The sequence below is a fragment of the Melospiza georgiana genome, chromosome 11 (genome assembly GCF_028018845.1).
Source record: "Melospiza georgiana isolate bMelGeo1 chromosome 11, bMelGeo1.pri, whole genome shotgun sequence".
Lineage (NCBI taxonomy): Eukaryota > Metazoa > Chordata > Aves > Passeriformes > Passerellidae > Melospiza > Melospiza georgiana.
The window spans coordinates 8,902,375-8,930,262 of record NC_080440.1 but is presented as its reverse complement, the minus strand read 5'-3'; the positions used below and the strand labels follow the sequence as shown (position 1 = coordinate 8,930,262).

Below are 27,888 nucleotides of genomic sequence, written 5' to 3'. Positions count from 1 at the left end.
GTCCTGGTGGGCAGCTGGGTCGGGGCTTTCTGCTGTCTCCCCACTGCTGGGAGGATTTCTTGTGACTCTGCTAGCCCAGCCTGAGTTAGGACAGTGTCACCCAGCCCTCCCTCACCCTTTGGGACCTCTGCTGGAAATGACCCAGACACCCCCAGCCACAATGGCTGTGTTGTGTGCAGCCCCTCTCTGTGCTTGGTGGACAAAGGGAGACACTTTGATTTATTTTTCCCCTCCAGGTAACATTTGAATACTTTAGAAGAGCAGCAAAATCCTTTCTGCCTCTTCACTGCTGACCTTACTGGATGGCTCCCACCCAAGGACTTGCATAAATGCCCCTGTCCCAGGCAGGGTGAGCTGATACCATGGATTTCACTGGGGCATATGGAGCGACAGATTGCCTCTCCTGGAGTGCATTTCCATCTGTGGCAAAATTACAAATTAATTTGCTGAATTTTTTGGAGCTCTTTGAACAAGGTTACTTAATCTATGCCATAACTCCTCACAAAACCTCAGCACAGTAATTCTGGCTAGTTACTTACACTGATGTTACCTATGGAGTATCATGCAGCACTGTTTACAGCTATATACAAGCATCCTTAGCAACAGTTTTTTGTCCTTGGAGAAATTTGGCTTTTTTTTCCCAGTGAAAAAATACTGGATGCTGCTTCTTTCTTATGGTTTTAATCATAACCTGTATAAAAAGCTTCCCAGTTGGAAAGGCTGTTAATAGATCCTTTCAAATTTTGTTTGACCCATAGTGACAATATGCAATATGGATTTTTGAAATAAAATCATGTTTAGAACAAGCACGTGAGCAAGGGCTTTAAAAACTACAGCAGAGTCAGTGCCATGGGATGGGATGTTCAAGGATTGAGGCTGAGTTAAGGGCTTTTACAGGCCAGTCTGTCACAGAAGCTCCATAGCTGTGTCACTGCTCTTGACACGTGATGTGGCTCAGATGTTTTACTCAAGCTGCCAGGTCAAGCAGCAGCCCTCTGAAATGAAACATCCCACTGCACCAGGAGACTAGAGAATGGTTAGTAACTTTTTTATAAATATGTATAAATGCCCAGTTTCCCTTAAGTTACATAGAGATCCACTGAGGATGTGGATAATGAATGTTGATTACCCAGGTATTACCTGCCCAGCTGACGAGTTCTGCTGAGGCTGTTCAGGAGCCAGTGTCCAAAGGCAGTTGGTGAGTTTTGCTGTTCAGGCTTTGTATCAGGGTTGGTGGGAGAAGCAAGAAGCTGAGATATTCCTGAAAACACACTTCTAGCTCTAGGTGTGGATATCCCAGGGCACAGGTGCCCTGTAAGTGTGACAGGCTCTATCCAAACATGGTGCAGATGCACCATCCACCTCAGCCTGGCTACACCAGCAGCAAGAAGAAGCTTTGTAAAGTGGCAACTGCAATGAGGCAGCTCTGACCTCTGGAAAAGGGGATGAGAAGCACTGACAAGTGGTTCTGCATCAGGACCTACATGTCCTGTACCCCCTGGTGCCCACAGGTACCACAGGGTGGTTAACAGGACAGCCTGGCACCCGTGGGATGTGACCACATCACCCCCTCTCCATCACAGGGCATTTCTGGTAGCACATGCCCAGCTGCTGGGAGAGAGGATGAAGCTCAGAAGTGCAGGGGCAAGAAGCTGTCTGTCTGTCTGTCTGTCTGTCTGCATCTACAGGGATCTGCTGCCTGGTCACTGCACACTTCCATGGACACCTGTACTGGGAACACTCAGCCTTTGCTTTCTGCACAGAGCATTTGCCTTCCACCTGGGGAGTTGATGGAACAGCCCAATGTATTTTCTGCCTGATCATGGAACTGCCTAAAAAGCCACTTTGAAATGGCTGAAATGGTGTCTAAAGGTGCTTGTGAAGTACAGCTGCACCTGCCTGTGCTGCTCGGGTTAGGGCACACAGAGGTTGGTCTTTCTGATGGTACAGGTGTGCTGCTGAGACACACAGCTTGACTGGCACACTGGTGCAAAGCCAGTGACCCTTGGGGAAGCCACTATGGTCACTTGGGCTGTTCTCAGTAATACACAGATTGTCCCTTTTAGTTACCAGGTTTCTAGGAGGCTTTCCAGAGCTGCAGCTGCCCTCTTTTCCCCTTGTGCCTGGCAAATCTGCCTCCACAGAGAAGCAGGAGTCCCCCAAACTGTTCCTACACGGACTTCCCTGTTTGAAATATTCACTGTGACTCTAGAGTTAACCAAGAGTTAGCTGGTGGTTAGTGTGCACCCACAGTCTGGGGGGGAAATAACACCATTCCCTCTGCATCCACTTGTGTGAGTACTTTGGTGAATACTGCACTTTTCCCACAGTGATTCCCTCTGGTCTGGGGAAACCTTTTCTGTGCCTTCTACTGGAGCAAGTGTTAATAACTGCAAGAAGCCCCAATGTTGTGGCTGGGAATGTCCACCATGTACAGAGATTTCAGTGGGGGTGTTGGCCTTGGCAGGATCCCGTTGGGTTTTGGCAGAAGCTATGCTGCTTTCTCGTCCCCTGTCACCGTTGATGTTCTTCTCAGGTTTTCCTTGACTTTAATGAATTCTGGTGCATGGTCTTCCTGCTTCTCCTGCTCCTTCTCCAGCTGTAAGAAAGAATTCTTTGTGCACATGAAAAGACAAAAGGACATCAGCTACATTAAAACACAAGGTTTCATTATTGCTGGGTCCAGTTATTATTGCCCAAAGCAGTTTATTATTGCCCCATGCAGTTTAGGGTGCTTTGAACTGGGAAAAAAACCCCATGGACACTGTGTGGGATCCAGAGGAGACCCAGGGTGAGTGGTGTGCAATGGGGTCCTGGGTGAAGTGGTAGATCCCATTGTGGGGATGGGAGTGCTGCAGCTGTGTTGGGCAGCAGTGGAAGATGTACATTGTATGGAGGGGTAGCAGTGCTATAGCTTGGGTTGAGCCTCAGCCCACCCACCTCCCCTGTGCCTTGTGTCAGGTGGTTGGGTTAAGCCAAGGATGGCTGAGAGCTCAGTTCTACCTGATCCAGCCTCTGGTGCCTCTTTAATAGCTCTTTTTCAAAAGGAGACTGCAATTTCTTTGCCTCTTCCTCTTCTTTCTTCTGTTTGATGAGCAGGTCTCGCCGGCGGTGCTCGAGCACTCGCTGCAGCTCTGGCTTGCTGTCCACACCCAAACCTCTGTGGATAAAAAGCAGATAAATGAGAGCCAGAGCATCTACACCTGGGGAGTAACCACTGCCAGCCTGGCACCCCAAAACTTGTCTTGGTCCTAAGTGGAAACACGGGAGACCTGTGTTCTCATGGGAGATCCATGAACCAGCCCTGACCCACAAATCCATCCATAAGTTTTGAGGGCGTTTGATGGTGCCTTGGGCTGCCTGCCTGGGGTGGGCACATGTTGCTGTTCGTGTATGGCCCGTTTGGTGCTGAAAGTTCGTCTGATCCCATTGCACGGGGGTACCAGAGCTTTCTGTGTCGGGTGTGGAAAAGGAACCTTCCACAGGCTCCTGCTGTTACTGGTTTTAGCGTGAAGATTCAGCGGCGCTGAGAACATGTGCAATAATGACGATTCTTTTCCCACCAGCAGGGGTAGTCATTGGGCTGCAGTAATTGTCCTGGCGGCTCCTTCCTCCCCGCGCTTCCCATCTGAAGCTCTGAAGCTTTGCTTCATCTGAAGCTTTGCTTCGGAGCTGAGGGCCGACGATCCCCCTGCTGACATGGATAGTTGAGGATCAAGAGGCTAGAATGAACTGTCCTTTCCTTCTGGAAGACGGAGGATTTGCTGATGGCACAGTGCCTGACTCCCCTTTGGCCACCTGATGCGTCTCAGGTGAGCCCCTGTTCTGTGAGGGGTGGGATCACGGGAAAGGAGACACAGCAGGGCCATGCAGGCAGGGCATAAATGTGTGGCAAAGAGATAGAAGGTCTTCCCTGAACAAATTTCAGAAATCTCACACTTTGGATATTGCCATACCTGAAGCAGTTATGGGTTGTTTGGTTTCCCTGTGGGTGCAGGTCTGTGTTGAGAGAGGAGGGCACCTCCCCATGCCTGTGCTAAGGGCTTGCCCAGGGTGCCCTGGGCTGGGAGTGCTGTTCATGTAAAGCTCCTCCTCAGCACCAGAAGGTTGGCTGGTTTTGGCCAAGGCTGTCTGAAAGTAGAGGCATCAAACCCTGTGGGCTGTGGATTTCTTGGCAGGATAGCGGGTGCTGAGGTGGTACCTCACATCATGAGAAGCTGAACTGGCAGGCAGGAGAGAGGAACCACCCTCTCCAGGTGCAGCATGGCTGGGGCTCAGTGCTTGCATCCTTCCAGTACCACTTTTAATGATACTTCCTATTGTAATTTCTTTTTTTTTTTTGCTTAATGACAGGACAAAGTTCACAGCAACATCAGTGAAGGCAGCCATAGCCTTGGCCCCAGAGCTTTCATCATGCTTTTTGAAGCAGGAACAATTTGGATGCTGCAAAATTGCTTTACCCAAGGCTTGAGAGAAGGAAAACCTGCTTTGGCTTGCTGGAGACACAGCTTGTAATGTTGCCTGTAGATTTGTTACTATTCTTTGATTTAATCAGCCTGTGTTAGTGCCCAGAGGTGTTGAGTAAGATAAGGATTTTGTTACACAAGCTGCTGATTTCAGTTGCTTCTGCCTGCTGCTTGAGGGGGGAAAACCAACCAAAGCAGAAACAGGAGCAGGTCATAATTCCTTCTCTCTCCCCTTCTCCCCTCTCTCCCTCAATGGTAATATTTACCAGGAAGCAAAACTGGTAGATTTGAGAGTGACAAGAAACCAGCAACAATGGACTACTTTTTGCAGTAAGGTTTGTTTCACATATTTGCTGAAAAATACATGGGAGGTCAGAGCCAGAACAGGTTTAAACTGATGCTTGAGAGGGGCCACATGAGTAGGTGGTGCAGGATGCCTGTGCTGGAGCTGCCTCCTGCCAGTACAGGTGCCACATGTGGCTGTGACACTGTGGCAGGCACAGAGCTGGAACACAAAGAGATGATGTACTTTGTGTTTGCCACTGTGATCTGGTGCTGCAGGGTCTGCACCTCCCTCACTGCCATTCCTCTCTGATGCTTCCATTGTAGGGGTTCCTTGTTCCATCATGGTTAGACTGGAACAATGCTCTGTAAGGTCAGACAGTGCTGGTAGGTGACCCTTTAAACTGGGCAGTATCCCTAGGGAGGAGATGGTCACTCTCAAGCCAGAGACTTTAAAAAATATCTGGCTGGTATAGTGATATCTGAGAAAGGTCCCTGTAATTCTTCTGATTCTGGGAAAATCAAATCAAACCCAAGCCCAGCCAGTGCCAGTATTGATTAATGCACCCTGCTGGCAGGCTTGATTGTTCACTGAATTAATATCCGTGTCTGCTTCTTGTGATGGCTGCAGTCCTTTAGAACAGAGGCTGTGCTCCTTTTAATTAGGCAGCCAAAGAGCTATTGTGTCAAGGTATTTCAGGGTGTTCAGAAAATGTCAATAAAAAGCCAGCAGACTTTTTGTTGTGCTTAAAAGCCTCTGAGCCAAATATGATTTTATTGCACTGATGTTCAGACAGTTGCCACAATGGAATGATGTAGTTGTAGGTTCTTGATCATTGGAATGGTTTTCCTGATGTTGTATCTGTACCCCCAAAGAGTTAAATTGGGGTGAAGGGGTAGGAAGTCAGGAATAGGAATTCTAGCCTGTCTTTCCCCATTTGATATTTAGGGAGTTGCTGAGTAGCCTTGTGCAGATGATCTCACCCTGCTGCTACCTCAGCTTTCAGTGGCTGCATCCAGCCTGCACCTCTTCCTGCCTTTGGATTGACCTTCAAGTGCACAGGAATGCTGTGCATTGCTGGGGACTTGGCAGATCAGTGACAGAGATAGAAAAACCAGAAAACCTCCAAGGGACACCAAAAAGGGGATGCCCTGTATCTTCCAGTGCTTGTGACTCTAAAAAGTGCCAGCCAATGCTTCAGGACGGCAGAGTGTGGGCTTTTTGTTCTATTTTTGTAAAAGAAACAGTCACATCAGAGAAAAGAGGAAAGGATGCAGCCAAAGAGGAGAGGACACTGTGTTTGCAAGTGAGGGGATTTATCCTGCTGTTCCAGCTTGCACTCTGTCACTGGCTCCTGTGCCTCAGCTCCTCTGACAGCTCGGCACCTCTTGGGCTGCTCCAGTGGCAGGCTGCAACCTCCCCTTACCTTTTGTGGTTCATCAGCAGCTCCCTGTGCAGCTCTTGATGGCTCTTCGAGGCTTTTACAGGATTTAGGAGCTTTTTAGGTTTGATGAGGTCTGGGTTTCCATCTATGTAGTCTGGGTGAGTCAGGATATTCCCACCATCTGGTCGCTCCCGCTGTATTTCAGTGTACATCGATGCTGGAAGAAAAAATGAGGTGTTTGCATGAGAAGTCTCACCCTGCTTGGTGTGAGAACCCCAGGAAAGACAGAGGAGAGGAGCTGCTGTTTGTCCTGGCTGCTTGACACCATGTCAGTGTCACAGTGCATGTGCCTCCATGTGCTGGTGTGGGATTTTTAGAGGTTTTAAAAATACTCCCTTCGAGTTGTTGATGAGACTCATATTAATTAAATCACTTAAATTACTTGCCAGCCACTCACTTCAGTGGTTGCAAGAATTTAGTGCCAAGGATTAATTAATGCAAGATACATCTAAGTAAAACTGGAAGCAGCCATGGGTATAGACTGTGTTGAGCTGCTGCTTTGGGCGTTCTGGATGGGGTTGTTGGTCCCATAGCACAAGGGGATGCTGTGGGATTTAAGGGGCTTCTGAGGAAGTCCTGCTGTATCTGAAACCTCTTGTCAAGGAAAGATTTTACTGATAACCTGCTGACCTATTAATCAGGATTGAGTCCAGTGCCAAGAAAAGCATCCTTTGCCCATGCAGCCTGTGATCATGCTGCAATAATTTGTATGTTCTGGATGTAAGAACAAGAGCCCACTGTTTTGGAAGGAATGGCAGCTTGGATTTCAGGCAAATCACAGGGCATGCTCACTGCTGGTGTTTTCCAATTCCTTTACATTTTCTCTTTACAAAAACTCCTATACAGAGTGAGTGCAAAGCACAAGTTATAAGACAAACTGCATGTGGTGGGCTGTGTCTTTAAATGAGAAGCACAGTAGGTCTGCCTCCAATTACTCAGTGTATGGTCTAATCAGGTGCTCAGAAAGAGCAATTTATTCCTGACTATTCATTTGAACAATTTGGAAGTTTACCAGCAAAACCCAAAAAAGTCCCAGGAAAAGGGTGTAGGCAGCTTCATGTATTTAAGTGTCTCATTATTACAGCATTTTTTGAGGCCTACTGTGAAGTTATATGGGTTGATGGAGCTGGAAGAAAAACAGTTGTTCAGTAATGTTGCCTCTTTCTTTTATTTCAATCTCATGTATAAAAGGAACAAAACCTTTTTAAAAGAGAAATCAATAAAAAAAGCCAAGAGAAAGCAGGCTAGGTCATTCTTTCACAGTCAGTAAGCACTTAAAAATGTGAAGTGGATTGCAATCAAACAAAATTGTGTAAGGAATAATACTGCTGAAGAAAAGATTCAATATCAAACAACTTCTCATTGAATGTTAATGTGGCCAGTGCCCTACTGCTTTGGGAACAAAGGCAAACAAATCAGAGCCCATTACAGGAGTGTAATTGGGGTGAATAGTTCGGTGAATATTTAGAGGGTGCTTGGAAGCTGCAACCAGTGATTTTTTGTATCACATTATTTTCTCTAGGATCGCAGATCACTGCTGGCAGAAGGGAAGGTGGTGTGCTTTGATGTTTGGTGGCAAGTGCCAGGCTGACTCAAACCCTTGCAGGGCTGGACTCCCCAGGCTGAAACTGGGAGCTCAGCTTTGCCTTCCAGAGAGATGCAGGGACTGAAGAAGGGTTAAGGCAGTGCAATTTCATGGCTAATTTTTGTTAGATGAAAGCCAGGTTTGGAACAATGAGAAAACATATCAGATTTTCACTGGGGTAAAATGGCTTCATTTTTTTCTTGTATTTCTCTCTCTCTTTTTTTTTTTTTTTCTTTCTCCACAGAAGAGGCAGAGAAAAGACAAGGAAGGAAAGAAGGTACAAAAACAAAGGTTTGTTTTGGCATGAATGAAGTGGTTAACCTCCTATTTCAAATGGCAAGGCTATGTCTTCATTTTCCAAACAAAAATGTGTCTCCATGGAGTAACTTCAATAAAATGCCAGGTGTTTTTAATGGAAACACAGGTTTTGGAAGCTGTGCTAATAGACTGGGCTCAATGTCACCTTGTCATTCCACTGCCCTTTCCTGCTGTTGCTGTGTAGTCCAGAGCTGCCTCCAGTGACACAGATGCCCACAGTTGCTTGTGTGTTGGTGCCAAGTCCTGATGCCTGTCAGGAGAAGGGCTGGGACATGTCCCTCCTGGATTTTCTATCTCAAATCCACTTGATGTGCTCTGCTATGGGACAATGCTGTGAGTAGGGAGCATGGAAGGATTATGCAGCCAACCAAGCCTGAAGGACCCACCTGAGTGTGTAAATGGCTGAAACTCAAGTGGCTTTGGTATTTTCCTCTGGACCAATTAGCTCTTGGGTCCCGTTGCTAAGCTGTGCTAGCTCTTGGGGCACTGGTGCAGCACTGCTATTTATTAAATAGTGTTTTCCCCTGCCTCCATGATGTATGGTTTTCCTTTTGCAACTCAGGACTAGGAGTCCCTTCTTCCCTACCCCCAGACCCAGATCCTTGGAGATTTGCTTGAGCAGATTTTCTTTCCCCACATCCACACAGGTCCAGCACCTAGCAATGCATACACGTGGAATGGTGTCATCCAGTCCTTCAGTCTGGGCTTGTGGTGTTTCCCCAGACACCCAGGATCATCAGAGAAGGGCCCCCCTTCTGTCTTATGCAGCATTTTGTGGGAGCACTGTGGTGAGCCTGGAGGTTTTGGATGGGCTAATGTGGTTATTTCCAGATTGCAGTAATCTAACACTGCATGACTGAAAGAGCAATTTATCAACCTATTTCCTGAAGGCAGATAGGGAACTTTCCCCTTAAACTAGTACAAATTAAGAGAAAAACTGGGAAGGAAGGAGTGGGAGGAACTGATGGAAGCTTTTTCTGGGCTGGTTCTGTTGAACCAGCATGTGAAAGTCCTCATGAGGACTGCAGTTTGCCTCAATAAACTGTGGGGGCCAGGACACAGCAGGTACCTCTGTGCTTGGTTTTCATGGCACTAAATGTACCTAGGAGTGTGCAGAAACCCACCTCGAGGGTTTGGCTTCCCGTGGGTGTCTGTACTGCTGCCCTGGGGACAAAGTCAAAGCCCTGACTGGGACTGGAAGGAGCCTTGAACCTCTCTACAAGAATTTAAACCTTCAGAAGCCCTCAGCCTGAACAATTCAAGGAATGTCTTCATTTACACTGAGCAGAAAAAGAAAAATGAGAATATAAAAATACTGGCATGTCTGGAGCACAGCTTGGGGCCATGCTGAGGGTAAGGATGGGGCATCCTTTCTTTGCAGGTTGGCAAATAGGAGCCAGTGCAAAATGTTTGTCAGGGAGTAGATCTATCATCTCTGAGACCTGAGGTAATGCATGTCCATGTAACACAGACAGAGTGCTATCAGGCTGCTTTTTGTCATTATTTATGGTGCTGGAGGTGTAAATCAAGCCAGGTCTCTGCAGTGGATTTACAGCAGGATGTCTGTTTTTGCATGATTCAGCTGCAGATCAATGAACAAGGCTCTGCCCTGGCACCTCCTGGCCAGCATCATAAATCAGCAAAAAGTGTTGGACATTTTTATTTTGTTCTTTGCAAGATACAAACAAAAAACCACACGTGGATGTTAATACCCCCTGCTGCCTGAGGAAGACAATACGACCTTTTAAATAGGTCTGCTTTGGAGTGTTGTTTATAAAAAGTAACTCTGTTTGCTTCAAAAACTCAGGTCTTTGTTTACTTTTAGGTATTTTCCCTTTCCTCATTTCTAGAAGCTCAAAGCTTTCTAGGGAATATGTGTTTCCAGCTGCTTTTCTTTAGAAAAAAGCAAGACTGCCAGGATGAGGATGCCAGGGCCCCTGGCAGGTACTTGGCCATCACACATGGAGTTATCTCCTCTCTCAACCATAGTGTGAAATGAGCCTCCAGTCTCTATTAGTTTTTCAGGAGACCACACAGGGAATTTTCAACATCTTTGAGGTGCCCCAGGGAGAAGACACCCTCCTGCCCCAGGGTGTGGGACTGACTGGAGGAGAAAAGTGACATTTTAATATCTTGTTCTGTTCTGACCTAAAGCAAAGCCCAAATTCCTGCTCAGACCACCTGGAAGCACTTATAAATCCCCCAGTTCCTGGGAGAGGTGCAACAAAATCATCACTCTGCAATCCTGGGACAAATTGTTTCCACTTCTGACTATGCTCAGCCACAATCTTTCTGAGAAACAGGATACCAGGCAGCTTTGGCGCAGCAGTAAATACTTTTGAAAGCATGAATGCTGCAAATTTATATTAAATATGCTCTACTAGGAGTGTAAAACAGGGTGTGCTGCTTGAGGTGCTAAGTGGTTTTAGTGCAGCCCCCCAGAACAAGGAGCAAGGTTTTAGCCTGCTCCTGGAGAAGAGGAGGAAGAGGAGGAGGGAGAGGACTGGCTCATGCCCAAGGACAGGCATTGGACATGAGGGTTTGGCCACAGCTGGAGCTGGGCTATGCTTCCTTTGGCTGCTGCTGCTTTTTGGTTTTCCCTCACAAGGAGGAGATGCCCTTCACAGAGCATTTATTTAGGATTAAGCAATTTGTCTCCTGGTGGTGGATTGCTGTGTGAGCCTCTCTGTGTCAGGGCTGTGCACTGCTGCTGGCAGCCTGTGCCACCTTCCTGTGGGATGGAAATAATCCCCAGGAATGTTAAAGGGATTAACAGTCCTGGAAAGGGCAGGTAACCTGAGGGATGCAGCTCTGCTTAGGCTGCCTGCCTGGCTACAGCTGTTCTTTACAAGGGAAAAAGGAAACAGGTTGGAAGTGGAGTTAATCCATAGCTGTTGGATTTAGAAAGCTGCAGAGTGGAGATCTGGGGCCCTGCCCAGCACCTGTCAACCTGCACCTGTACAGGACAGCAGCTGCTTTTTGCAGGTTTCTATGTTAAATGCCTGACTTGTGTTTTGCCAAGGTCTCCTGACATCCTGCCCCCTGTGACATCTCGTTTTTCCCCTGCCCATCCCTCGGCCCTTTCCCATGCCACCTGCATCCTTAAACTGCCAAGCTGTCAGTGCTGCCTTCTGCAGCACAGGTCAGTGTTCAACTTCAGCTGAAATCTAGAAAGCAAATGTGGTTCACAGTGTTTTATTTCTGCTGTCTGTGTCATCTGAGAACTGAACTAGAGCATCTCAGAAGAGTTTTTTCAATAGGGCCAGATGATTACCAAACTGCTTTTGTTAAAAATATTGGATTGGCATCCATTTCTGGGCAGATAATGGGCCTTTGTGTAATGCCACCCATGTAAAAACAGTGAGAAGGCATTATTCTGGGAATGGGATCTGCACTCAGGGGACATTGCTGCTGTAACCTTGTGAGACCCTGTCACTTGGTAGAAGGGACAAAGCTGGGCAAAAACCTCAGGATGTCCAGGGTCAGAGCCCTGGATCTGGGTTTGTAAAACCCCTGATCTAAGAGACCACTTCCTGAGCAGAAATGATCATTTACAACTGTGGTTACAGGGAAAAACCTCCGGTTTTCTGGATGCCCAGGATTTATTTATGGATGAGTCTTTTTTAAAGAACCAAGAGATTAATGAAGGGCTGCTGACAGCAGCTGGTCATACACGTCCTGCAAGCCAGGCAGCTGCAAAACCAACACAGCAGTGTGGGCCAGCAGAGCAAGTTTAAAGCTATTTACACAAGTAGCCTGAGCCTGGGGGCTAATGCAGGTTTCTGACACTTTTAACTGCAATTATGGGGGGGAAACCATCCCTTTTCTGAGCCTCAGACCCGAACAGCACCCAGTCCCTGGGAACCCTCTTTTCCTCAGGGTGAGAGTGCTGTCCCTCATCCCTCTTGGGAAGGCTCAGAGGAGCAGGGCCTGCCCTCACTTCCCACAAGAGTTTGCATGTGCAGGTGGAGGTGTCTGGGATCTTTAAACCAGCCTCTGTTACTTTTAAACTCTTGTATGCTTCTCTGTTAACCAAAACTTAACTTTTTTTTTTTTCAGTTTAGAGTATGAACTTTCTGTCAATGCATTTCCAGTGTCTGAAGTGCAGCTGGAGTTTGGCTCTACAGCTTTTCTTGTGAGAGAGTAATGGCAGAAGAGGTCATGCTATATGTTAAGTCCTACAAAGAATGAAGCTGAAAGTTTGTCATTGGTTTTGGATTCTTCATTGATGGCACTTGTTAATTTGCATGATTTTTCTAACATTAATTAGCTGAATTTTAAAAATACAGAATAGGTGGGGTTGGCAGAATGGGAAAGAATTCCATGTCAGTTTCTGAAAGCCCCAAAGCTTTGTCTGATGTCAGCAGCTTTCAGATGTGCACCTGCATTGTAGAGGATCATCTGCTGGGGGACAGGAGGTTTGGCCTCAAAGTTGGGCACTTGTTTAGGAAGCCCCTTTTGCATGGTTGGTGGGTTCAGGGCAGAGGGAGGTACCTGGATGTGGGGACAGCTTGATGGGGAGGCTCACAGTGCCTGGACACCCACAAAATGTGCCTTTATCACCCCAGTAATCCGTGTGCTGCTGTGACAACAACCTGGAACAAAATACCTGTAATTCACAGCAGCCTAATGACTGCTGTGGCTTACTACCCTGGAGATGGAGGATGGTGATATTAATAATGATAATGATAATAATAGTAATAATGTGAGCCCAAAGATTGGCAGATGTTAAACATTACCCTCCCTGGGTGTGATGGCAGCAGCTCCCACCCTCACTGTGATTTTCCTCTCTTCTGGCTCCAGCTGTGCCAGAGCTCCTCATACCAAAGGAGCTGGCACGCTCCCCTGAGCTTGTCACCAGGCGACCGTGCCTCTGATAAATGATAGGTGTGCTCTGGGAAGGAGTCAAAGAGCCTTTGTCTGCTTTTAATCTATAGTTTTAAATAATTAAGCAAGGCTAATTCTGGTATTTATAATGCAATAGGGTGAGTGTAACTCGATGTGGCTGCTGTGGGAAGCAGTTCCCAGCTATCAAGTGGCTGCCTCGGGGCAGCAGGCGCTCACACCCCAGGTCCCCTTGTCTCCACTCAGCCTTGACGGTCAGAAATAAACCCCACGGGGTCACAAGGTCAGAAAAGCAGAGAAAACCCTGATGGAAATGTAAAACAGGGCTGGGGGACACATCCCTGCAGCTCCCAGCACTGCTGCCACGTGTCACCACTGCTCCTACCTCTGTGTCTCTGCTGAGCACATGCTGGGGATGGGGCTGCTCACCTGTACAGCCAGTGCTCCCCTCCAGTACAGCCAGTGTTCTCTCACTGGTGCAGCCAGGCTCCCCAGTTTATCCCCAGTCTCCCCAGTTTGTCCCCAGTCCTGCTTGCCCTTGCTGAGCCCCTGCCAGCACCGCAGCCCCCAGGGCTGGGTCCCCATTTGCACCAGCTCTGCACCTGCCTAAGGGAGCACAGATTGCTCACACATTGTCACCGGCCATCACCCCAAAGGTAAAGGACTCTGAACGTCACCATGGTCATCTGCTGAACTTTGCATTCATGCACATGGGTTTAGAAGAGAGAAATCCCACCAGGTCTGAGGCTTGCCCAGCATTCTGGCATGTAGAAGTTACCAGTTGGAAATGCTTGTTATTGTCAGGCAGCAGCAAGAGCCTCTCTGCTGGCAGGCAGGACTGGGTGTGCTGGTTAATTATTTCCTTTAATTACCTTGGACTGTGATAAGCAAAGATAGCAAGGCTGGGATCATACTCTGTTAGCAATCAGCAAGATTGTCCCATGCCTTTTACAAGCAGCGTGTGGAGCACTGGTTTAGTTTTGTTTGACAGTGGCAGATGCTTAGCAGTCCCCCTTGACAATGATAAACTTAGTTTTAATATCTCACCAAATATTTGCTCTGCACATTTGCCTGCCAATGACAGAGATGCACATCAATCAGTAATGAATGCTTCAAGTTAGTTCAAAGGTATTTTGTTAATTAGAAAAAATATCCTCCCATGTTGATTTGTAGGGATTGCGTTAGTCCCCTCTCCAGCCCAGTGCCTTTTCCAGGAAGGTCTGAATTGCAGGATGGGTATTCTAAGGGAACTTCTTGAGAGATATGGAAAGGCAGAAACAGAAGGGCAGCTTCTCAAACAGCTACAGAAGTGTTAAAGTAGCATGATATCGCCAATAAAATTAAAGCCGGGTCCCAAGTCAGCTGTGTACGCAGCGCAGAGCAATGCCAGGGGGTGAAGCAGCCCGTCCCCATAGAAGGCAGTGCAGGAGAAGCGGGGATCCCCGGGGCCCGGCCCTTACCTGATTTGCGCAGAGAGGCCCGGGGCAGCCCGGGGGGCAGGTGCTGCCCTGTGCCCCACGACATGGAGCTGCTGCTGCTGCTGCTGCTGCCCCGGCAGTCACCCGTGTGCCTTTGGCCGCTCCAAGGCAGTGCCCGGCTCCTGCGCTGGCAGCAGGGACACAAGGTGACGTGGAGGTGGCAGCTGGTCCCTCCCTGCTGCTCCTGCCACCCTCCGGGACCTCCCGAGCTCGGCTGGCAGCAGCCGCCGGCCTTGCTCGCTCCTCGGTGCCGCCCTGAGAGCTTCTCCCCTCGGCTCCTCGCTGTCCGAAGGTGCTTTGCCAGCACAGGTGGAGGCGCCGATCCTTTCCCTCCCCAGAGCAAAGAGCTCTGTGCGTGCCCGGGCACCGAGCTGCTGCTCGGCACAGCCGCTGCTGCTGGAGGAGAGGTCGTGTCCCTGCTCGTGTCCCGGCTCCACCGAGGACGAATTCTCCTCAGCGTGCCTTAACCACGCTCCTGGAGAAATCAGATCGCCCCAGAGGAAGCCGCACGCCCACTCTCTTTAGCAACCACTGCAACAGCCAAGCCGGCACCAGGGCAACCGCTCCAGCTATCGTGATTATTCCCTGGCATGTTGCAACACCCTGCCATCCACCAAGCGCTGCACGGCCCCGGGGAAAGGGCTGAGAGAGGGACAAGCAGCTCCTACACGGGGCCACGGGGTCCTGGTGGCATCAGAGCTCCTGTGATGCCACAGCAGCTGCCCTATGTCCCGTGCTGTTAGAGGCAGCCCCTGCCTGAGCTGGGCTTCTTGTCTCCATCATTACCATGGCTGGAAGGTGCCATGGTGGCTGCCCCTGAATTGACACAGCTTGGGAAACCAAAGGCTGCAAAGGTGGGGGAGAAGAAGGGGTTAAACCACTCCAGCGACTCCTTTTGGCTCTTCAGTGGGTTTTAGTGTCCCAGGCCCAGGAGGGTCAGGGATGAAGCAAAACCATTTCCGCACAGAGGAAGGGCATAGGGAAGGCTGGGGGACACCACTGGGGTGCCCAGTGACCTTCACACTCTGTGGCACCCGAGGGTGCATTGTCCAGGCCATGTCCTGCCCAGACACTCCTGGCCCTGTGAAGGACTGGAGGAAGAAGCCAGGTTCTCACCAACACAGGGGTGCTCTTTCACTGGCACCTTTCCACAGTTTGCACCTCTCCACATCCCAACATTTCCCCCATCCCAGCCAAGGGCTCAGCAGCACCAGGGGTGAGCCGAAGCCCCAGCCCCTCCCAGTTTGCCTCCAAAGCTCTTTGAGGGTCAGCATGGGCTGCTGGCACTCACCTGAACTGCCACTCCCTGGCTTCTTGCTTCCACCTGGGCCCTTGGACTGAAGGGAATATTCTTTCTGGAAGAAAAGACAAGAGAGAAATGAGAAAAGACTGTACATGTATTGCTCTATCACAGGAAATGAAACATAGGAGAAGTTGCCAGTCCTTTGCTACCAGAGACTAAAAAAGAAAATCACTATTATTTTTAACCTCCTGACCAGGAGCTGTTCAGTTTAATTAACATGGGGCCTCAGATGCAGGAGAGGAGAGGCAGGCTGGTCCTTACTCCAGTGTGTGTGGTGTGCTTGTGAGTGCAGTCTGTCTGACCTGTCCAGCTGTGGATTACTCACAGGCAGGGTTTGGAAAGACCCCACACAGCTTTTGCACCTAAACGAAGGCTGTGATAAAGGAGAGGCCTTTAAGTGGGGAGGTTGTGCAGTTTTTCTGCTCAAGCTGTGATCTCACAGCCTATCTGTGCCCCACGAGATCTTCATGGCACAACAGACTCCCCTCACATCATGCATTGTCCTGTGGCCTGGCTGCTCATTGCACACTCCAAAAATACCATTTGGCTCAATTTGAATGGAAAAAGAAATGGATACACATCTGTGCTCTTCCCCCTGGGTCACTTTGAACAAGTTTCAGGTCTGTGAGTTCACTGGAGATATGTCAAAGGGGGAAAAGAGAATTGATCTAAGCCTGTTTTGAGCTCCCAAGGAAGTGTGGTTATGGCTGGTGGATGTGGGAGTGGAAAACGGCTGTGATCCATCAACAACTGCTTTTAACTGAGTAAAATCAGAAAAAGGCCAGCTAAATTTTCTGGATATATTTCTGATGCACCCTGGTGCCTGACCAGCTTGCACATCTGGGCTCCTCTCCTGAGCCAAGGGACTTTTCATGGCAGAGCTCTTTTCCTGGGAGCTCCCTGCAGAACAGTTCTCTTTGCTATCTAAATTAGTAAGAACTCCCCCTGTGCTCCTGTGCCTTTGAGATGAACAAAAAGCCTTTGTGCTGCCCCTGCAGCTCCATGAAGGTTACTTTGTGGGGGTGGTTGATTGCTGGCTGAGATTTATCTGGAGTGGCTCCTGCAGACAATGAGTTGCATCATTCACCAGCTGCCCTGTGTGTCTTAGAAAGTGGCTCCATGTCCTAGGAGAAGGTGACACAGGGAGATCATTCCAGCATCACCCATCTCCTGTACATGGGATGCCCCGTGTGGCTGGGAATGCTGCAGGGCTTTGGGGGGGGATCTTTGGGGGCATCACCCCAGAGGAGCGAGCCCAGGGTGTCCCTGAGTCAGCAGCTGGCACACCCAGGCAGTTCTGGCATGGCTCTGGGATAGCTCTGGAACAACTCTTTGACATGTGTGGCACAGAGGGCTCATCCCTTGGGACTTGGGATGCTGGAGGAATAACATGGTTTTCTTGTTCAGTGTGCATGTAAAGAGAAAATAATGCTGCACCTGGAGTATCACTGGTGGGTGGCTGTATGGTTATTAATAAATACTGGAAACAGGAAAATGGTTCTGGAGGAGCCCACAGCCAGGTTCTTGTTACCAGGGCTGTTCATTAGATGGACTTCTAGCTGCTGAGTTACTGTGTTAGTGATGTTGGCTGCTGGCTATCATCACTTAAACCAATTGCTGTGGCACCAGGAGCTTTCTGGTGTGGACATGTCTCCTGTGTATTAAAAAACCCCAGATGTGTCAAGCCAGTTCCCAACAGCAACCCTGGCCCTGCCTGGATGTGCAGTGCTGCCCACTGATAGGAGTGCAGTGACAGTGTGTGCCTGCTGAGGAGCCTGGCTGCAGCTGTGAGAGAGCAAAAGCTCTGCCTGGATTTCATTAAATCTCCACTCTCAGCCCTCAGCAGGGTTGGGATGGCAGCATCACTGCCATCAGGCTCCCAATGTGCAGACAAAACTTTGCTCTGCTCAAGTCACCCAGGCTGGACTCAGAGGCAGACAGCATTTCACCTCCTGCTGCAGGGAGGCCCTGGAGGCTGGTTAAACATTTGCTCTGCTGAGTTAATGCTTGATTTGGGCTGAGGTGCTGCTGGTGGTGCTAGGGACTGGCTGTGCAGCCCAGCCTGCCCTCCCACCCTGTGGCACCAGCTCCCAGCACAAACTCTGTGCAATGCCAGTACAGCCTCACCAGTCATGCTGGTTGCACTGTGCTGCTGACCTTGGTGGTGCAAAGCCAAAGGCAGGGGATGTGTAGGCTGGTCAGGCCATGCTGGGTACCCTGCCACCTCTTGGCACAGGTTGGTTGGTAACACACTCCTGCTAATCTCCACTTGAGCCATTAGTGTATTTGCTGAGCAGGACAGCTTCTCCTTGCACCTCCCCAGCTCCCCAGGGCAGTTAATGATTGCCCAGGTGATGGAGACTTTTGCCTGCTCCCTATGGGGCAAAGCAGGGTATGGCACCAAGTCCCCAGCCAGCTGAGGGACAGGTGTTACAGTCAGAGGCTTTAATTTGTCACAGTGAGGGCTCAGATGGGGAGTTTGTGTTGCAGTAAGTGGGCAGAAAACGCCTGCTATTTCCCAAACCCTTGTATTTCTGTGTGAAAACCACTTCTGTGTGCAGTGTGACTGCATCTTGCCAGGAGTGAGAAGCAGTAATAAAATCTAGTGTCAGTAACACTGTGCCCCTCTGCAGCTGAGCAGAACAGTCCTGGAGACATTGCTGAAGGGACCTGCAGGCAGCTCCTCCTGCCTGGGATCCCCATCCTGCTCTGACCATGTCAGTGAGGACAGCCACTGTTTCAGCTGGAATTAGCCTGCTGATTAAGTGGGTTAAATCCCACAAAGCAACAACACAAGGTATAAATAGTAAGTAGTTCCATGCTTTATATGCACTACTCTGTGTTACTCCCAAACATCCTGGGCACCTCTGTGTCCTGGCAGGACTGTTCCTGGCCTTGACTTGGATGCACAGCAGAGCTGTAAATCTCTGGAGGCAATATCACAGGCATGGGCTGCTTTGAACCACCAGCTCCAACCCCAGCCGTCCTCCCTGGCTCCCCACTAGGGGACTGCAATGCTCCTACTGGAGCTTAAAGCCAGCCAATTTGAATAAACCATTAATCAGTGTTATTTGTCCCATTTGTGTGGGTGCTGTGGTGTTTACTTGTAGCAGAGCTGACAGTAATTTTGGACTCTGTGCTCTGACAAAGCAGGGAAAAGAGCCGTCAGCATGGTCAGAGTGCCAGCCATGGAGAGGGTGATGAGAATGGCTTCAGGCAGGTTCAGATCAATACAGCTGCCATTAAGAGACAGTATCAGAGCATTTGTACTGCACTGTAGCCAAAGTCTGAGCTAATGAATTAGGTAAGAAATGGCTGCAATCTGATCAGGGTGATAAAGACGAATAAAAGTGGGCAAAATGTCACTTGGGCTGATGTGACTTCAGGTCACAACCCACAGGTCTGGTTTGTGAGAGAGACACCATTAACAGGGTTAGATGTTGCTCAAGCTATTTAGGAGTAGATGGACTCAGAGAAAGGTACTTTGTCCCTAAGGTGCTGTGACAGCTCCTGACATCGGTGTGCAATTAATGACCACATCCATTGATTAAAATAGTCTTATTGCTGAAGCCAGAGACTTTGAAAGGAGTTGTCATGACCTGGAACAAGGTTCATTGATGCCTGGGAGACCGAAACCAGCATTTCTGTTTGTGATGAAGCCACAAAACCTGTGACTTAGAGGTTAACTAAACTGTTCTCTACCATTCCTTTTGATTAGCCCCAAATACCTTTTGCTGTTTTCGGTGCTCTGTATGAAAACATCTTGTATGTTTTCATATGCCCCTGGACTCTGAGATGCCATCTGGGTTGATCTTGCCCAAATCTCCTGTGCTATTGCTGAATTTTGGTCTATCTCTGCTCATTTGCAGCAGCTGGGACTGATCCAGAGACATCAATGAAGTCATCCACTGGAAGGAACTTAGGAGGATTAGTAAGACTTTTTCCCATCTGTGATGTCAGTGCACAAAAATCTGTCAGCTCCATTGTTTTGCTGCAAAGTCCTGCCATGTGAGGTGCTGAGGCTGGTTTGATTCAGCAAGCTGGGGCTCATGTTTGCTGGGATGACACTGTGAAAATCAGCAGCACAGCCCAATGCCTCACACTGCTGCTAATTCCCTTTAGGCCAAAGGAAGTGCTGCAGTTTGGATGAATTTCCAAAATTTCTCGAGGGCTAGGAAAGGCAGTGTGACACCCTGGAGCTTGCAGACTGGTTGTGCCTTGCTGGTGGTGGTCAGGGTGAAGCTGCTCTCAGGATTATTGTGAGAAACTGCAGGTTCCTGTCTCTTGCAGAGGCAGAGCAGTGCCGGGTTTGGGAGGGCTCCTCCTTGGCAGGGAGCTTGACTGTGCACATTCCTGTGCTCCCAGCTCATTGTGGGACACTGCTGCTTTGGCAGGGGCAGCTCCCTGGAGTTGGTGTCCAGGCACATCCCAGCATTCCTGGGCCAGCAGCTATAAAATCTGCTGCCACAGCACTGCCCTTGTCATGGCAGGGGCCTGGGAGCCACCGCAGCATCCAGTCCGTGCCTCAGCCCAGCCCCATCCCTGTCCTGTGCCCGTGTCCAGCCCTCCATGCACACCTGCCCAGAGGGAGCTGGCTTTTCAAACCAAGCTGGGCTTGTGTTACTCCTGGTCCCTGGCCACAACCATAGCTGATTTCACTATCATATTGCAAAGGACTCTAAGAAATATCAAGTTATTGGTGTAAGATTTCATTACTGGTCTTTTGACCTCTACAAGTCTGCAGCTTTTCTTGGGTTGACGTGAGCTGAGGGCAGATGCATGTGGCCACTCTCATGAGAGCAGCCAGCAGCCTCAAGGATATTTTGACCACAGGAATTTGTAAATTTGGGCTTGCAGAAGGGGATCAGGCTCAGGCTGACACTCCTCAGCTCCTATGCCAGTAACTGGGAGCAGCAGCCAGGTGGCCACTTTGCTGCCTAGTGGAGTAGAAAATTGTAAATGCTTCAGATAGTGCTTGGTGTTATTTTATTCATAAAGAACACACAATTTGACACAGATGAGTGCTGTGCTGACCCCTGCCTGCCTTTTTCACCAATGTCATTCCCCCTCCCAAATCCCTGTGGCCCCAGAAGGCAAGCACAGCCCTCCTGTGGTGTGAAAGCTGGCAAATCGAGTCACATCTCTCTGATTGTCAACAAAAAAGGGAAAAAAGCCCCAAACAACTAAAGCAGGGAGGCAGCAGCATGGGGAGGGAGGCTTGCTGGAGCTGCCAGCCCTGGGGCAGGGAGCCTGCTGGAACTTCCCACCACGGCTGAGCTAACCCTGCTCCCAGCACACGGCTGGGGAGGTGGAATGTGACACACCAGAGCTCAGCAGAAAATTTCCTGCAGATTAATGACAGCAATCAGTGGCAGGGCTCAGCCCCACAGCAGCCCCTGCACAAGGCTCATTTGTCAGCACTGGAGCTGATTGTGAAGCCTGACATCCCACTGAGAAGGGCACCAAGAGGCTCTTGGCACAAAGCAGGGCAGAGCACACACCGATGGACCAGCTGTTCTGCCTTGGTCCCCAAGGACATCCTCACTTCAGTTCAGTGCTTTTTAATCTGGTCCCTTGCAAAGTGCAGAGCACACACCACCTCTGCATACCAGGACAAAGCCAAATTGTAGCTCTGTTCACTGCTGGAAATTCCTGTATTGCCCACCTCAGTGCTGTCAGCAGTGGTTAAAAGTTGTTGCTGCAATGGATGAACCATTTTTGATGTGTCTCAGGAGCTTATTCCTGCTCTGTACTGGAGATGTGATACCACTGCTGATTTGAAGGACTGCTCCACTATTTCTGGGGATGCTGCTGATTGCACAGGAAGAACATCAGTCACTGGCACAAAAGGGATCCAACAGCTTTGGAGTGAATTGTTGTCATGCTGCAGAGAGACCATTAAGACACTCTAAAATGCCTTGAAGAATGTTGTTTTGCAAAAAGTGAGGCTTATGCCACATGATTAATAGGGAGAGTGTTTATTTCTGGCACAGTGCCATGCTGTCCTAGACCTGCCAGGCTGCAGTGGCATCATCACTCCATTTCTCAACCAGGGACCATATGTGAGGGGCCAAGGATAAGGCTGCCATCAGAAATGTGCTCTTATGACACCCCCTTGTTGGGCTCTTTACCTGCCCAGGGTCACTTCAATTGGTCCTTACCTTGGAAAAATGGAATTTGTGAAAAGCAAGGGCAGAAATGCCCCAGCAGCCCCAGGCAGTGCTGGTCAAAGCAGAGTGGGGTCTGATCCCTGCAGTGCCAGCTGGGTCCTGTGGGGAGGAGAGCCCAGGGGAAGGGGCTAAAAGGGAGGTTTGGCTGCTGTCTGGGATGAGAGGCCACCTGCCAGGCTGCAAATGCCACCGTGGGCTGCAAATGGAGGAGGCAGAGGAGGAAGACATGAAGCATCCCTGTTAATGCAGGGTTCAGGAGGAGGCAGCAGATGCCACTTAACCCCCCAGGAGCAGAGTGAACCAGTGAAGCCTTTAATTACTTTAATCCATTTTTATTTGAGGACCGCTGAGCCATCCCAGAGCCAGCTGCAGCATTTCCCATGCATTGCTGCTCTTGGTCTCCCCATGAGCACATCGTGCACCTCCCTTCAGTCTGAGCCCTCCCCATGACTCCCGTGCAGCCCCAGTGCTGCAGCAGCATTAGCCAGTGATGGATAACTCTGCCCTTGCCCTGGAGGGGCTGGCAGCACACTCCTCTGTGTCCTGCCCAGCACTCCCACCCATGGATCAAACCATAGTGCTGCTTGAAGGCAGAGTTTCAGCCTGGGCTAGCTGTGTCCAAGTGAGCTCCCTGTCTCACTGAGCCCATTTGAGCTCTCTCAGCACCAGAATGCCAGCCTGTTTGGAGGCAGGGAATGGGTGATGTTAGGTGTTGGAGCTGGTTTGCTGGTGCTGTCTGCATGCCTGGGATGGAGAAGTAAGAAATCAAGCTGTGATCTCATTCTAGGAGCTGGAGCAGCCCCACTGTTTGAGTAATGAGTTTGGCCTCTGAGAGCTGGGTGCTACAGCATGTTATTCACTGCAAAAGGTACAAAAACCCAGAGCAGTGTCTCTGCTTAGAGTCCCCATGTGTCACCACCTGTGGGACCTTAAAGGGTTGAAGAAAATGAAGGCAAGAGGCAGGATAAAGTCACTTTAGAGGGCTTCTGTGGAGGTTTTGGGCCTAGCCCTGGCCCAGCTCTCCCACTCTGGACTGTGCTGTGTCAGACAGATGACAGGACTTAGAGATGTTTGCTGTCTCATGGTGCAGAGCCATTATTTTCTGGGTGTGTGTTATTTTTGCCCAGAAATGGATTTTTTATCACTAATGTCCCCACTCCTGAGGCACTTTGGGACTTCACTGCTGTGCCTCTCATCTCTGCCCCCATAGCAAGGCTTGTTGCAGGCAGCACATGCAAACCCTTCTCCCCAGGAAGCTCAATGCTCAAGGACACCGACACATTGTGGTTCCTGGTTGCCATCTGGTTTCTGGGTTGCTCCTGGGGCCAGTGCCACCAAACAGCCTTTGGCATTCAGTGGCTGTCAGTGGGATTTGCTCTGCTCAGGGGCCTTGGCACCTGCAGCCCCTCTTGCTGATGGGGAACAGCCCTGGTGCCCTGGATGAAGGGGGGACAGCCAGGGCTGCAGTGTCACAGCAGGCAGGGTTGGTCCCTGGGAGGGATCTTGTGCTGCCCAGGCACAGGGATGCTTTCAAAGAGCTGGCAGGGACACTGGTTACCAGCTTTCTGAAATACTTGTCAGGGAGAGCCAGGAAAATCTCCCTGTGCCTGCTGCTCTGTGCAGTGTGATGGAGCACAGGTGTCCCAGCTCACTGCCTTGGAGAAATATTTCCTCCCAACTGAGAGGGGCTGCTGGACCATGGGACTTCTTGGGGGGGTCACAAGGTGCTGTCAGTTTTAGATCTCTTTGTCCTTTTGTGGCACAGGCTAAAACACTTCTCTGGCCACACTGTGGGGATCCCTCACTAGTGGGGTGAATCATAGTTGTGGGGAAATCCCACCAGCAGCTCCCAGAAGTGCTTGTCCTGTCCTGCTCAGATGGAGGAGTTTTAAAGGGTGTTCTCAAAGCCCTGTTTTCAGCATGGGCAGCCAGGTGCTGTGGTTTGTCTGAACAAGCAGAGCCTCTCTCCCTGGCACTGGCGTGCTGCCTCTTGTTGTTCTAACCAGCCACAGAGCAAAGCTCCCTGCTCAGCAGCAGGGCTAATCCAGGCTCATCTGACATTAGTGTAAACTGACACTCTTGGGAATTTGGGGACAGAGAACTTTCCCTGGGGAAACAGCCACTATGCAAACTCTGCCTTGAGAAAACGTGGAGAAAAGAAGTGGAGAGGTGCAGGTGCCTGGGAACAACCTCCTCCTCTGCCAGAGGGTCTGGAGCATCTGCCCTGGCACCCTGGGGATCTGCTGCTGGTGAGGCTGTGCTAGCAGATTCTTTGAAGGATGTTTGCTGAGGTTAGAGGGATGTCAGCTTCACCAGTGGGGCAGAAGCCCTGCAGAGCAGAGGAATCAGCAGGGAACCATCACCAGCTCATCACACAATCAGCACCAGCTCTGCAGCACGCACGAACCAGCCTGTGGCAAAGTCCTTGCCTTCTCTTCAAGAGAAGGGCAGCCCAGCAAAAATCTGTGTCTTGCTGGAGCCCTGCTGTTGGCTTGGGCCCACAGAACACTGGTGATATGAGAACAAGGGTTTTGGGACTAGATGCAGCCTTTTAAAGGAAAAATGTCCCTGGATTCATGCTGGCAGCCTTTCCGGTCCCTTTGTTGTGGAGCTGGGGATTGCCTTGCACTCCACAATCCACTACTGTAATCCCCTTGGAGTGCTGCTCTGGACTAAGCCTGAAAGAGGTGCAGCTGAGACTGCTAATGCAGGCTGTGCTGGCCAGGGGGCTGAGCCCTGCTCTGTGCTCCTTGTGAGTCCTTCTGGGCTGCTGCTGACAGATGGGCTCAGCCCTGGCAGCTCCCTGAGCCCTGAGCTGTGCCTCAGCTCCCTGAGCCCTGGTTCTGCACGGGCTGGGGGAAGGGGAGCTTTCCTGGCACCTGGGCTCATCCTGCTCTTCAGGAGAGCTGGATCCTGCTGTTCACACCCACCCTGGAAAGGCAGCAGAAAGAGTTGTCTTGTTTTCATCTCCCATCAGCATCAGCCCAAGGGTAGAGGAGCAGGAGCTGCCAGTCAGACATCCCTGCTTGGTGCCAGCTGGGCAGTGGCACAGGCTTTTGTCAAGCCAGGCAACATTTGGGAGGCTGAAATGGGAGAGACATCTCTGACCTTTTGGTACCCATGAAAGTAAAACTGCCTCAACTTTTAGGAGCTGCCAGGAAGCTGCAGAGCCCGAGCTCCCGGCAGCGTTTCAAAGCCAGACCATTCAGTGCCGGGCTGTGGTGGGATCCTGGTGTTTCAGAGAGAGGGAACAGTGGGGAAAGCTGTCCAAAAGCAGTCTGGTCTGGTGGTCAGGAGGCAGGCAGGGGCTGCTTTGTATGCAGTGGGGCTTAGCTGGGTGGCACTGAGCCAAGCCTGACCTAACCAGCTTATTCCCTGCTTCCAGTAATGCCTCTGCAAATGTGCTGGGGCCTGAAGGTCAGGGCCACGTGAGCAGGGGCTGGGGATTAGCTGTGGGCAGAGCATGGCTCCTCCTGGGTGTGTGGTGGTCCTGAGCCACGGGAACAGCCAGGGCTCCTGTGTGTGCCAGAGCCAGCTTGGCCTCGGTGCCTGGGATGGGAGCTGGAGCAGCCAGGGGCTGGCTGGGAGCAGCACCTCCTGCACCTGGCACTTGCCAGAGCCCAGAAAAACAGATAAATGTTTACTAGTCCCACTTCAGCTCTGATTTTCCTTCTGGGTGTTGGTCTCAATGGCCACTGGGCTGCTTTTTCACTTACTTGCCCTGCAAGGGTATCTAGCTTTGGTTTTGGAAGAAAGTCCAGCAAGTTGGCAAAATTCTGAAAGGTACTTTGTGCCTGTACCTCTGAAAGCCACAGTCATGCTCAGCTGAGCGTGAAGGGTCCCTGCTGGGGCAAAGGGTCACTGCTGTCCCCATTCCAGTGAAGTTATTACCTAGTGTAGTGCATAAATATGTTTCTCTTAGAGCTCGAAGATGAGCTATGGAAGTCTTATTCCAGACAGGGCATTGCAACTGAGCAGGGATGATGCATCTCTAGGCACTGGTGTCATCAGCCATGGAAGCAAAATGACATGCAACATCCTCAGCACAACCATCTCCAGGCACTCTGCAGGGCTCTGCCTCCATAAAACTGTTTCCATTTGGAGCTGTTTGACCTCCCTCCCCAGGGGATTTGGAGTACAGGGATACGCGGTTGGTGCTGTGGGACCAGGACCATCTCCAGCCACTCTGCAGGGCTCTGACTTCATAAAACTGTTTCCATTTGGAGCTGTTTGACCTCTCTCCCTCCCCTGGGGATTTGGGATACACATTGGTGCTGTGGGACCCGGCCCAGCCCCTCCCTGCCCTGGGAGGGAGCTGGCACCAATTCTTCCCAGGCCAAGAAACACTCCGGGCTTGCTGTGCCCTGCATCTCAGGAGACATCCCAGAGGCTGCCGAAGGCATTCAGAACAAATCTGACACTTCTCCTCAGAGAACCAAACTTTGTCCGCCCTAAAGCCACGCTTGCCATGCTCTGATCCCCTCCTGGCTGTCCCGAAAGCCCCGGCAGACCCCGGGGCTGAGCCCATTAGCTGGAATTACTTAATCCGGCCCTGACGAGTGGGAGCGGGTCCGTCCCTTAATCCCGGGCTGCCAGCGGCACGCACGGGGCGGATGGAGCCCCACGTGAGCCGGGGGTGCCTTCTCCACCCCATCCCAGCCCATCCCAGCCCGAGCAGAGCCGCCCCGGTGCCCCGTTACCTTTTTGCCGTGCGAGGCCCCCATGGCGCGATGGCTCCGGCCCGGCCGCGGCCCCGGCGCTCCCCGCGGGCCCGGCCCCGTCACTGCCGGGGACACCGGCGGCCCCGCTGCTCCCGGGCCCTCCGCGGCTGCTGCGGGAACACCGGCGTCAGATCCAGCCCGGCTGTGGCGGGCTCGGCTGGGAAAGCTCGCTTTTCCTCCCTTCTTCCAGCACGTGGAGAACTCATTTTCTTCATGCACCTAACGGCTGGCTCGCACCCAGGCTCTGCCCGGGCACAAAGGCAGCTTTCATGCTGTGGATGCCCGGTTTCTAAGCCGGGATCCGTATTTTGAGAGGCTGTGGAAGATTACGGTAATTGCACTTGACAGGGCAAGATGTCACAGGATGCGGATTCGCCCAGCTGCGGCCCGGCACCCGCAGGTCCTTGCCTGTGGCATCTTTCCTAGAGACTCCTGTGGTGCTTTGCCCAAATGGACCCCAAAAAATAAAGGAGGATTATCCCTCTGCTGCCTGTCTGTATCGTGGCTCTTGGCTCCTGTTGCAGCCCTGGATTTTGCAAACTTTGCTCTCACAAACACCTCAGGCTGCCTGTTTGCTGCTGCAGCCTCGGTGCCTCCTGTGAGCCCAGGTGAGCCCAGGTGACCTGAAGCTGCATCCTGGTAGTCTGGGCAGCTCAGACTCGTGTTTGGTGAAGACTCTGGGGATGTGGCACAGTGCAGAGCAGCCAGGTAGGTGCCTGTCCCTGCAGTAACACAGCTTTCAAAATGCCACAGCACTGCAAAACCTCATTTAGAGATTGCTGTCCCTGCACCCACTGTCCTTTTCAGATCCTTTAAAAGAAATTAGCAAGTTCAATTTGACTCGTGAATTCATATTTATTCCCTGCCTCTCAGTGTCTGGATATTTAAAAAACTCTGATTTATTTATCGGGACACAGGGAATTTGGCAGGAATGGCTCTTCAAAACACTGGCTGCTACTGAAGGTCCCTGCACAGGAATTGCACTTTTAGCTCTCCTTATTTCTTGAAAATAGTGATGTACCTTAGTAACTGCTCTGTGGTGGATTCAGAGCTAGTTTTAACTGCCTGTAGCATGCTGAAACATAAATTTCCTTGATTTTGGCTTTAAACCAAATTTCTAATGTGCATTGAGAAGGGGTAGGAAGAGTTTCCTGCAGCTGAATGGGGCTGGTTGTTTTTGGGGCTGTAGTTGATGCTCTACTCTAGTTTACCCAGTGGATCCACTTTTACAGCTCTTGGGCTGTTTTCAGTTTGGTTTGTGAGTGAATCTAGATC

General features: G+C 50.5%; 1 protein-coding gene across 2 annotated transcripts; it reads right to left on the bottom strand.

Moving 5' to 3' along the window:
• Positions 1 to 1,597: 1,597 nt before the first annotated feature.
• On the bottom strand, positions 1,598 to 26,781 carry FAM107A (family with sequence similarity 107 member A). Of its 2 annotated transcripts, XM_058031844.1 has the most exons (5): positions 26,593 to 26,781; positions 15,711 to 15,774; positions 6,176 to 6,350; positions 3,004 to 3,160; positions 1,598 to 2,599 (listed from the first exon to the last, which is right to left on the bottom strand). In XM_058031844.1, the coding sequence occupies exons 1-5, from the start codon at positions 26,614 to 26,616 to the stop codon at positions 2,492 to 2,494; spliced, it is 528 nt and encodes a 175-aa protein (XP_057887827.1). In that variant the 5' UTR covers positions 26,617 to 26,781; the 3' UTR covers positions 1,598 to 2,491. The 2 variants fall into 2 exon arrangements, with proteins under 2 accessions (XP_057887827.1, XP_057887828.1); XM_058031845.1 differs by lacking the exons at positions 15,711 to 15,774; positions 26,593 to 26,781 and adding an exon at positions 14,402 to 14,870.
• Between the last annotated feature and the right edge of the window lie 1,107 nt (positions 26,782 to 27,888).